Raw genomic sequence first — 10283 nt, 5'->3', positions numbered from 1 at the left:
TTTGACTTATCAAAGTTCGTTTGACCGTAAAGATGGTCACCAAATTCCAACCCTTGAGGATCAAAAGCCAAGTCCTGAATTTTCAAGGAAGCTCGCAAAGCTTACCTTCTTTGACCTGCTTGCTTTTTATTGTTCCCTCTTTTTACTCTTCAATGTTCATCTTCTTAGTCGCACTGTACTGTTGCTGTTGATGTGTGTACATATGGTCTCCGAAGAAACAAAAAAAAAAAAAAAAAAGAAACACTAAAATCTGTGAGAGTCCCGAAAGGTCCAGCTTTGAATGCATCAAACTACCACTGGTGGCTTTTGAACACATAAAGAAAACAAGAAGAAAGTAAACTTTGAATATTACCACTGCCCATCATTTTCCAACCCGAAGGTAGCTCAGAAGGTTCATTGTGGAATTCAACGACTACCCCTTTTCATTTTACAGTTTTTGACACGCATTTGAAGGCCCTCCTTTGGAGCAGGTTTTTCTTTTTCCGAGAGGTATATATAAGCAGGGAGCCAGTTGGGCAGACCCATCATTTCAATTTAATTCGTGGGTGTTTGAGTTTGTTCTTGGAGTTAGACTTGATTTCTCTTTAGCATACCAGACTGATATCTTGACGAGCCATCCAGGAAGAAGGAGGTAAATTATTCATCGAAGATCTTTTGCTTTCGCCTTAAAGCTGTTTGTTATATTTCCACAGTAAGCGTCAGAAACGTACTTCGTTCTTGATTGTGTTTTTATCTCATTTCTTTAATCTGAAGCTTAAAAAGGAATATTATAGAGTTCAAGGCGTCTACCGATTCTCCTCTTTTAACCAAGGATGACAAGAACTTCTTTATTTGGCAAAAAGATTCCATAATTCAATTCTTTGACCTTTTTGAATATATATTCTCATACTTTGCTTGGTCTGACAAATCTTAAATTTGGGCAGGAATCATAATAAGTGGGTGCTTTCTTCAAAGTTCAAACAAATTGAACTGCTTGTTCATACATCTGCAGCTCTATGGGATTATCGCTTTCGTTACTCTTATCAGCCTGGGAAGAAATTGTTCGCCATTCATTGTTTGGTTTGTCTTTCAACTTCGGTTTTGCTTCCAAAGATGGGGCTAGGATTCTAAGATCAGGCAGCAGCTTAAAGAAAAGAGAATCAGGCACTACCATACTGTCAAATGGGTCCGACAACACCAGCAATTCAACCAAGTTGAAGGATCACAGACCAGAAAATATAATTCTTGAAGGGAATCCTTCAGATGCTGAAGTGAACATAATTTCTGATTCTCTAACGAGCAAAACTGTGCCTATCCTATCTCTACCTGAAGAAGTAATTTTCTCTTCACCCAGACCCATCAGTGAGCTTGATGCTGCTGCAACTAAGCTTCAGAAAGTCTACAAGAGTTACCGTACTAGAAGAAACCTTGCGGACTGTGCTGTGGTGGTGGAGGAACTCTGGTTGGTAGTCTCAGTATAAGCAGTGAAATTTGATTTATTGGTATTATTTGCTTAAATTCCTTTTTTTAGTTATTAATTATGGGTTTAGGTGGAAGGCACTGGACTTTGCTGCCCTCAAACGGAGTTCTATTTCGTTCTTTGATGTCCAGAAACAGGAAACTGCTGTATCACGGTGGGCAAGGGCAAGGACAAGAGTAGCTAAGGTATTCAATCTTCTAATAAATTCAATTTTCTGTAAGTTACTTTAATCACGCTTATATGTGACTCTTTGCAAAACCATTCATTTGGAAAAAGAATAATACAAGAGCGTTCCTCTGGATGAAGCATAGTTTTCTTCTTTACCACTCTCTGAATACACCAATTACTTTTTAACCAGAGAGAATCTGGATTGTTCACTGTGAAGCCTAACTAATAACATCTTTATTGACGTTTTTTTTTTTAATATTTTATTTGGGATCTAGCTTCTAACTTATTTTTCACACAGGTGGGAAAAGGTTTGTCCAAGGATGAGAAGGCACAAAAACTAGCCCTACAACATTGGCTTGAGGCTGTAAGACCCTGAAACCTTCTCAGTTCTTACCCCATTATTCCAGTATTTGAGCTAAGAAGATTGTCCTGATGGCCTTGAAGCTTTTGATCAACAAATATGATCTATGAAGTATTGAAAATATTTCTTTTCTTTTGTTAATGTTGCAGATTGACCCACGTCATCGATATGGCCATAATCTGCACCTCTATTATGATACATGGTTTGAAAGCCAAAGCACCCAACCATTTTTCTACTGGTAGGCACTCATTCTAAGATCTAATCTCTTCACTGTACTTACATGATCATGGTAGATAGGAACTAAGGATCTGGGTGGCTAATTTACTTCTTTTATTACATTTAGGTTGGATATCGGAGAAGGCAAAGAAGTAAATCTTGAGAAGTGTCCAAGATCCACTCTTCAACGCCAATGCATTAAATATCTTGGACCAGTAAGTTCTCACACACACGCACGCACGCACTCACATGTATAAACCATAAGTTTGAATTAGATTCTGATTCGTATTCAACAAACTTAATTAGCTATAAAGATTCACTTCTTTGTATAGCCTGAATCTATCTAAAATCTGCTGTTGCCTGTATCTCATATCACTGATTTTTGGTGGTACCATTGCAGAAAGAAAGGGAAGAATACGAAGTTATTGTTGAAGGAGGCAAGCTGGTGTACAGACTGGATGGGAAGCTTCTGGATACTGATGATAAGTCCAAATGGATATTTGTTCTGAGCCCCACAAGGTCTTTGTATGTGGGGCGAAAGAAGAAGGGTTCTTTTCAGCATTCTAGCTTCCTGGCTGGAGCTGTAACCACAGCAGCAGGAAGATTAGTGGCTCATCAGGGTGTCCTTGAGGTACTAACATAATATAGCACACAGCATAATCACTTCCATTCTATCACTTTTAACTTTCTGGTAATTTCCCTGAAGTAGATTCACTTATAAGTGTTGTTATTGTATTAAAACATTTCAGGCTATTTGGCCCTATAGTGGACACTACCTCCCTACAGAAGAGAACTTCAAAGAATTCATTAGCTTTCTTGAGGAGCACAATGTAGACCTCTCCACTGTTAAGGTAACTAAAATTTTGCTCTTTGACCATCATTTTGAACAAATTCTGTCTGTGCAGTTAATACACACGCCTCCAGCAGAAGAAGAAATTTAGATCATCGAACAAAAATTTCCTTTAAGTGAATCATTTTTCCACTTTAGACTTACATAATTGACTTACATACTAATCCTTTATAAGCTAAATCAATGTGAGAATGTTTTATAGTTTCAATGATGAAATGGTTTGAATCTTGTTCAAATTACCTAATGGATCTCTTATTTAACTGGTCAATACAGAGATGTGCAATTGATGATGATGCTACTTCATTCTATGGAACAACTTCACTCATTGCAAATAAACAACCACAAGCAGATAAGGGTCCCACTTCACAACCAGAGCTTACAACTACAATTGATGCCAAAGACAATAATGGCAAGGAGACAGACATTGGCGACACGAAGGTTGAGGCAAAAGTTGTTGCTATTGAAGATGGTGACAAGAAGGTCGAGGCCCCAGCTTTTGACCTGTCCAAGAGGTTGTCTCGCAAGTGGTCAACTGGGGCTGGGCCCAGGATTGGGTGTGTGCGTGAGTATCCTGGGCATCTGCAATCAAGAGCAATGGAGCAAGTGAATTTGTCACCTAGGCCCAATTCTGGAAGACTGAACAACTACGGCCCAATTCCTTCACCAAGGCCCAGCCCAAAAGTCAGGATGTCTCCCAGCATTGCTTACATGGGACTGCCCAGTCCTAGGACCCCTATAGCTGTAGCAAGTTAAGGCTATATAGACTTGTAGGGATTAGGGTCCTTCTTCAGAGTAAATAAAGACTTCTGAACCCTAAAAATGACCAAAGATGGGTCAGAAGAAAGAGGGTTCATGTGAAGGGGCAGAGTATTTAACCTTAAATGCCCTCTGTTTTATTTTGTTTTATATTTTTTCATGAATTTATTTATTCCTTTATTCTTTGAAATATTTTGATATTTTTGCTTCATTGACAAGCTTCACCCAATTTTGTTCCTCTTTTGGAGAGGTGGATTACCAATTGTATGTTAAAAATTACATGAAACTTAGTACCAGAGAAACAGTCTAAGTTTTTTTTTTTAATTCATATCACTCAATAACAGAATTTTATTTAAATTTACATGAATTATTAAATGGCTGAGTTTAGTACCTTTTAGAATACTTAGTGTATGTGAGAAGCAAGCAAGAAAGAATGAGTGTATATCAAATCACTCAATCATATGCATGATATAAAGTGATTGATAATAGCAGACAAAAAGGCAAAAGAAAGAAAAAGTTATGTCGAAGAGTTCAAGAAGGGTAGGATGAACAGTTGAACATTCAATCTTTGCTGATCATCAACAAACCCTAATTTTTGCAAAGGTCCAAAAATGCCTCAGGCAGCTTTTTTCATCCCCAGACACAGAGAAGAGGCAGATATGGTGCTCTCTCTCTCTCTCTCCCCCCCTCTCTCCCTCCCCTTTCTTTCTTCCTGCACTTCACTGACCGTATTGAACTGCACCAATACATAGATTCACTGCAGGGCTAAATCCTAAAATTTCATTGACGATTATTTAACTAAATATATCTACACTGTTGATTATTCAATTAGTAAAATTTAAATTTATAATTATGTTAAAAAAGCAAGAATATAAATATTAGATATGAAGACTGCAAAACGTCATTGACATCAGTGGTGAGGATGAAGATGAAGGCTTCTGTTGGCTTTAGTTAAAAGCTAAGGGTTAAAAAAAAAGCTGCCGAGTTTGGAGCCATTGGTTGTCGTGTTAGTCCTTTTGTTTCTTAGTACACTGTGCCACTTGCTATTATATACTATAACATCCCTACTTTCTTCCTCATTTTGCTGCTTTTTCATCAATGATGACACCATCTTTGTACCTTCCGTAATCGACAATTCAAAACTCATTATATAATAATCACTTTAACCAATTTTTTTACATAAAATAATGTCTCATACGTTGTTTTTTTGGATGAATGAACTTGTTGATACTTTGTTTTAAAGAATTCTCACATCTCACTTAAGGTTCTTCTTCCAACGATTTTCATCTACTTTGATTAAAACATTTTTTTTGGCGGTTAAAATCATGGGAGAGACGGAAATTCTGATAAAATATTGAGTTCAATCAAATCAATCAAGCGTATTTTTTTTTGTCTTACATGAGCTTTATTTTACCCAAAAACTTATTTGATTAGATAACTGATAACTACATAAATTTTGTGTTTGAATTGTAATGATTTTTACCACTAAATTCTAATATTTTATAAATAAAACACACCTTAAAATGTTTGCATGCTAAGTACTCCTAAAGCTTCATCTCTTTAAAGCTGCATTTGATTACTCCATTAAATTCTGTTATTACCTAAGAAAATAAAATTCCTAAAAAATATCATTTACATTTTGTTTAAAAAACCATCTCACGGTTCATGTCATACTGTATTTGACTACTTGCATTGCAAGGTTAATCTGCCCTGAGGTTGGATTCCCCAAATTTATGACTGATCTTTTGATATGAAAAAACAGTTGGCACTTGGCAGTGATGACAGATCCAATTTTCATCAATGAACAACAACCCCCCCATTTCAGTGAGCCCCTAACTGTGTGTGTGTGAGGGTGTGTGTATATATATATATATATATCAGAGCCACATAAAACTTCTCAAACCAGGAAACCAAGACTCAAAGTCTATTCATATTTAACTGACCAAATTTACTGGTGAGGTTAAGTCCAAGTTTGCAGAAAACTTTACAGATGGTTAAAGATACTGTGTAGAGTCTGAATTGTTCCATCACAGTAAGATCATTTCTTTTTTCGTCTTCCTCTTCTTCTTGATGTAGTCAACATCTCTGGACTCTTCAGTTGAAGCCTCTGGAATTTGAATCCCTCATTAACTGCTGAATAGAGCTGAAAATGGTGACTGGACATCGATCTGAGTCAGTGAGCAAAGTCCTACTGGTTGGGATAAGTCACAAGTAAATACTGTCCCACGTACCTATGTTCATTCACAACCTCAACATATCCATGATATTATATATTTAATCAAAAAGATAAAAAGTAACCTTTTTTAACACATTATCTTTGGAGAGAAAGAAAGAAAAAGAAGATAAAACATCCATGATATGAAAAATAAGTCTTTTTTTGTTGTTTCCCACATTAGTTAAATTACATTTTGAGAAAGTTAAGCTGTGATTAGCATAATAAATGACCCAATCAAAACCATCAGTTGACCATTCGAAGTTCTTGAGGAAGACTTGACTGCATCTTCCTGTTTCCCACCCACCAACCTGCTAGAAAATGACCTTTCAGTATGTAAACTGTGTACTGCAATAAGCAATGTTGAGCCTTTACTCTTTAACTTCTCAGTTTGGGGACTCATTCAATTATAGCCATTTCTATGTCTCTTGCGGCTTTCCCCCAGTGAGATTGCCCCAGACAGCTTTCATCTTTCTGATTATGAACAATATAAAATTCTTTTAGCTTCTGTTGGGCTCACTTGGAAGAGTCAATTCTTAACAGTTGTTTGAATTTTTAAAAAGAAAGAAAGAAAGAACAGCTCTGCAGTCTAGGAGGCAGCCTGGTACTACAATAAATTAAAATAATTTTTTTCACCAAACAATAGTATTATCACATTATATAATCATAATCATATTTATAATTATAATCCTATTGAATTTTGTGCGAATATATTTGTGGGAGTCATTGTAATGAGCACTGCTTAATAATAAATTTTAAGCAGAGAAAGGAAAAAGAGAATGTTAGTTGAAAGAGTAATAAAGAAGATTCAGTTTCTTGGCCTAAAAGAGTTTTAGTTTCTGATACAAAAGAAAAAAAACTAGGAACCTAACAGTTTGTCGTGACCCCCACCCCAAAAAAAAAAAAAAATCTCAAATGCAAGACAAGACAATTGACATGTGAAATGAGATGTTAAGAAGTGCTGTAAACTCTGAAACAGTATAAAAGGAAGCTCAGCTTCACAGGGACCAGGCATGAAAGTAATATTTATATTTTGTAAGTTCCTCACTTTAAACTCACATCCATATCATTATCTTCATCTTGTTATGTAAGCACCCAATAAAGAGCAACAATTTTGTGTGTTAGTGTGAGAGTGAGAGTGAGAGAGAGAGAGAGAGAGAGAGAGAGAGAGGAGATCAACCTCTTTTGGTCTTTGCTTTATATATCTCTCCATTAGTTGCTTGTTCTCTTGTGGCATCTTAGGTCAATCTCATTGAACAGTGATGATGGTTAGTATATTCAAGTAAGTGAGATTCACTGAGCCTGAGAACCAGATCGACTCAGTTTGTCTCCTTTTTTTCTCTCATACCTTTTTGTATCATCAACTAGACAATCATTTTCCACATCATTTTAAGGTCTCACCAATCACCATGAAGAGATCAACGTGCTCCTTAAATCTCATGGCTGCTCTTCTACTCACAACTTTGGTTTCTGTAATGAACAAGCAGCCTCTGTCGCGTTATGCCGCTGCCACTTCACAAGGTCAGTACACAACTTGACAAACTATATTCATTAGTTCATTACACGTTACCACTGAATCGGTCATTTTCACAAACACTTCTCCTGCACAGTGTCTTCACTCTAATTAGTAATTTCCCGGACTCCTTTTTCCCGTCTCTTTTTGATCACCGACATCATCATATTCTCAAACATTATATCAATTTTCCACAGATGATCAGACAACAAGATACATCCCAGATCCAGGTTCTGACTCCACACTGGTACCAATCCATGCCTCTGTGTAAGACTATGATTTTCTGTCTCTGGGAACATTGTTTAACGGATAAAATTTCTGTTTTGCGAGATGGGATTGAAGGGAAATGAAGGAATGGCAAATGGGTTTGCAGAAATAGGAGGAGGATTGAGCAGGTTAGGGTCAATTCCACCAAGGTGTGAGCACAAGTGTAGGGGTTGTGTGCCTTGTGATCCAATTCAAATCCCTACAACAGCAGGGCGGGTTGGGGTTCAGTATGCAAATTATGAGCCAGAAGGGTGGAGATGCAAGTGTGGAACTTCTTATTATAATCCATGAAATGTTGTTACGTTGATGATGAACTTCTTCTAGTTATGTATGTGTTATTGTGGTGTATAGATCTATATAAATATTGCCGAATCGCCATTGATGCTGTTTAGCTTGGAATTCATGCTGTACTTGTTTGGCTTTAAGGCGTGGCATGCAGAGACAAGAAAAGATGAGTGGCGTGTAGTTTTCCACTCGTTTGCTATCAACAAGCAAATTGTTTTCGCCCCTTTTGTTTTCACAATGTCTTGTCATTGATTTTCTTTTCTTTGACAAAATATAATTTAGAATAAATTAAATTATATGACTTTTTAATCAATCAACGATTTTTAAAATAAAATTAATTTTTAATTGCTAATGTTTTTGCGGTATGAGTTCTAATAAATAAGGACCAGATTTCTTTTCAAGAAGATCCTCCGAGTAAAAAAAATATGACGACTTTTTTTTAAGGTCAGATGTTTGAAAATATGAGGTATATATAGTCTTTTTAATCTGTAATTAATAATTTTTTTTAAAAATACTCTTGAATCTTGATATGAAAATATGTCATATATAAGTGAGATGTTCTATCAAGCAAAGATAAATATAAAAATATAATATAAATTTAAAGACAGTAAATTAATTTATTAGAGGTGTGATTTTGTTAAAAATATTTTTTAACAGAAAAAGTATGATTTACTCTCAAATAAATTTTTGTTATATGAATCTTAAATTTTTTTTTTTAATTAGTAGAGTGGGATCAAGCTGAACCAAATTAATCAACTCAGCCCAACTTCATGCGGCCAATTTCCGCACAACCATTCTTTTAGCCCAAACAAAAAATAAAAACTCATTTGATGTGATCCTATGCATGTAGTGGTGAAAGTAGAACAGTCGGCCTCTCAGGGTCTGCCCAAAAGTGTTTTTTTTTATATTTTTAAATCTAGTTTATGAATCATATTATTAAATTTTTATTATAAAATTTTACTTTTACTCCATATTAAATGTTTTTTTTTGAATTAAATGAACATATATAATGATATAGATTATAAGCGGAATCAAATCTACAACTCACTTACATAGAAGTTTACATGCTATGAAGCTACAAATTTATTGCCACCCGTATTAAATATTAAATATTAGTGAAAAAACCACATATGCAAGGGAAAATATATTTATTACAAAAGCATTAGATGATATTATCTTATATAACACTATTTTCTATCACGACATACTTAAACACCAAACATTTATTATCCATCGGAATGACCCATGCAATAAAGATATGAAATTATCAATTATTTTTCCTTAAAAAAAATTGCACGTTCTCAGAAGGCAACTTTTGATAATCTACGGATTCGCCCATTCTAAAATGTTCTTTAAAGTTAGCTATTGAAATTATTAGAAATTACATACATTTGCTCCTTCCATAACGTAATTTCGCTTATTACCTTTGGAATTCTATAAAATGCCTTATATATTAAACATGAGAAAATGCTCTGTGATATCACTTTCATCTCCTTGATATTTCCAAAATTGTGTTTTGCCCACAATTTGCAAGAGATGGGGGAAATTCATCTCAGCCATTTACTTGCAGTTGTTATATTTTAGAACTCAAATTTAAAACTTCTAATTAAGTCAATATATCTCTTACAGATACACCAAGCATCTAGTGGTCAGAATCCCCATCCTTTGATAGGCGCCACTATTGCTATATAGTTGTTTTTCTGAGTTTTGAAGAAATTTGAGTCTAAACTCAGTTTGGGCATACATGATAAAGCTAAGAAGCTGACAAAATGAGGTGAATTTCTAACTTCTTCATTCAGCTCATTTGAATCTAAACTCAGGTCTTCACTGCCACTTCTGACTGGAATTACTAATTTTTATAACAATTTTCATATTTGAGATTTTTGGGTATTCCAAGCATTGTCATGTGAGATTAAAGTGCAACTTTTTTTTTTTTAAAAAAAAAACCAAGGTCACAGAAAAACCATGTAAATAAACAAAAATTAAATCATGCCTAAAATCATAAAGTTTCTATAATTTGGAGACGGATAATTAAAAATCCTAATATCAATATAGTTATTTGATGTCTAGTGGGTAAGTAGATTAGCTTATCTACTTACTTTTATATAAACATGATCGAAGTGCAAATTTTCAACTACAATATAATCAGTTGGAGTACTCATGGTTTGAATGTGACAATGCTTGATGCAAATTAAA

At 35.0% G+C, this 10283-nt stretch overlaps 2 protein-coding genes across 2 annotated transcripts; both read left to right on the top strand.

Annotated features, from left to right (window-relative positions):
• The first annotated feature begins 248 nt into the window (after window positions 1-248).
• On the top strand, window positions 249-4134 carry LOC129319385 (IQ domain-containing protein IQM1-like). The gene is made up of 9 exons (XM_054964437.1): window positions 249-631; window positions 924-1441; window positions 1530-1644; window positions 1926-1991; window positions 2138-2226; window positions 2332-2419; window positions 2605-2835; window positions 2954-3055; window positions 3328-4134. The coding sequence occupies exons 2-9, from the start codon at window positions 996-998 to the stop codon at window positions 3805-3807; spliced, it is 1617 nt and encodes a 538-aa protein (XP_054820412.1). The 5' UTR covers window positions 249-631; window positions 924-995; the 3' UTR covers window positions 3808-4134.
• Window positions 4135-7274: 3140 nt separating this feature from the next.
• Window positions 7275-8247, top strand: LOC129321075 (uncharacterized). The gene is made up of 3 exons (XM_054966802.1): window positions 7275-7543; window positions 7733-7782; window positions 7878-8247. The coding sequence occupies exons 1-3, from the start codon at window positions 7432-7434 to the stop codon at window positions 8091-8093; spliced, it is 378 nt and encodes a 125-aa protein (XP_054822777.1). The 5' UTR covers window positions 7275-7431; the 3' UTR covers window positions 8094-8247.
• The last annotated feature ends 2036 nt before the right edge of the window (window positions 8248-10283 follow it).

The sequence above is a fragment of the Prosopis cineraria genome, unplaced genomic scaffold (genome assembly GCF_029017545.1).
Source record: "Prosopis cineraria cultivar Desert tree isolate PC_DT_omini unplaced genomic scaffold, ASM2901754v1 PC9, whole genome shotgun sequence".
NCBI classification, from domain to species: Eukaryota; Viridiplantae; Streptophyta; class Magnoliopsida; order Fabales; family Fabaceae; genus Prosopis; species Prosopis cineraria.
This window is presented reverse-complemented; position numbering and strand designations above follow the sequence as displayed.

What these genes read in the sequence shown, in the direction of transcription:
- LOC129321075 (XM_054966802.1), top strand. Translation starts at nt 7,432, where the DNA reads ATGAAGAGATCAACGTGCTCCTTAAATCTCATGGCTGCTCTTCTACTC. An exon ending in TGCCGCTGCCACTTCACAAG is followed by an intron (nt 7,544 to 7,732) that starts GTCAGTACACAA and finishes AATTTTCCACAG; the next exon opens with ATGATCAGACAACAAGATAC. An exon ending in CAGGTTCTGACTCCACACTG is followed by an intron (nt 7,783 to 7,877) that starts GTACCAATCCAT and finishes ATGGGATTGAAG; the next exon opens with GGAAATGAAGGAATGGCAAA.
- LOC129319385 (XM_054964437.1), top strand. Translation starts at nt 996, where the DNA reads ATGGGATTATCGCTTTCGTTACTCTTATCAGCCTGGGAAGAAATTGTT. An exon ending in GTGGTGGTGGAGGAACTCTG is followed by an intron (nt 1,442 to 1,529) that starts GTTGGTAGTCTC and finishes TTATGGGTTTAG; the next exon opens with GTGGAAGGCACTGGACTTTG. An exon ending in GCATTAAATATCTTGGACCA is followed by an intron (nt 2,420 to 2,604) that starts GTAAGTTCTCAC and finishes GTACCATTGCAG; the next exon opens with AAAGAAAGGGAAGAATACGA.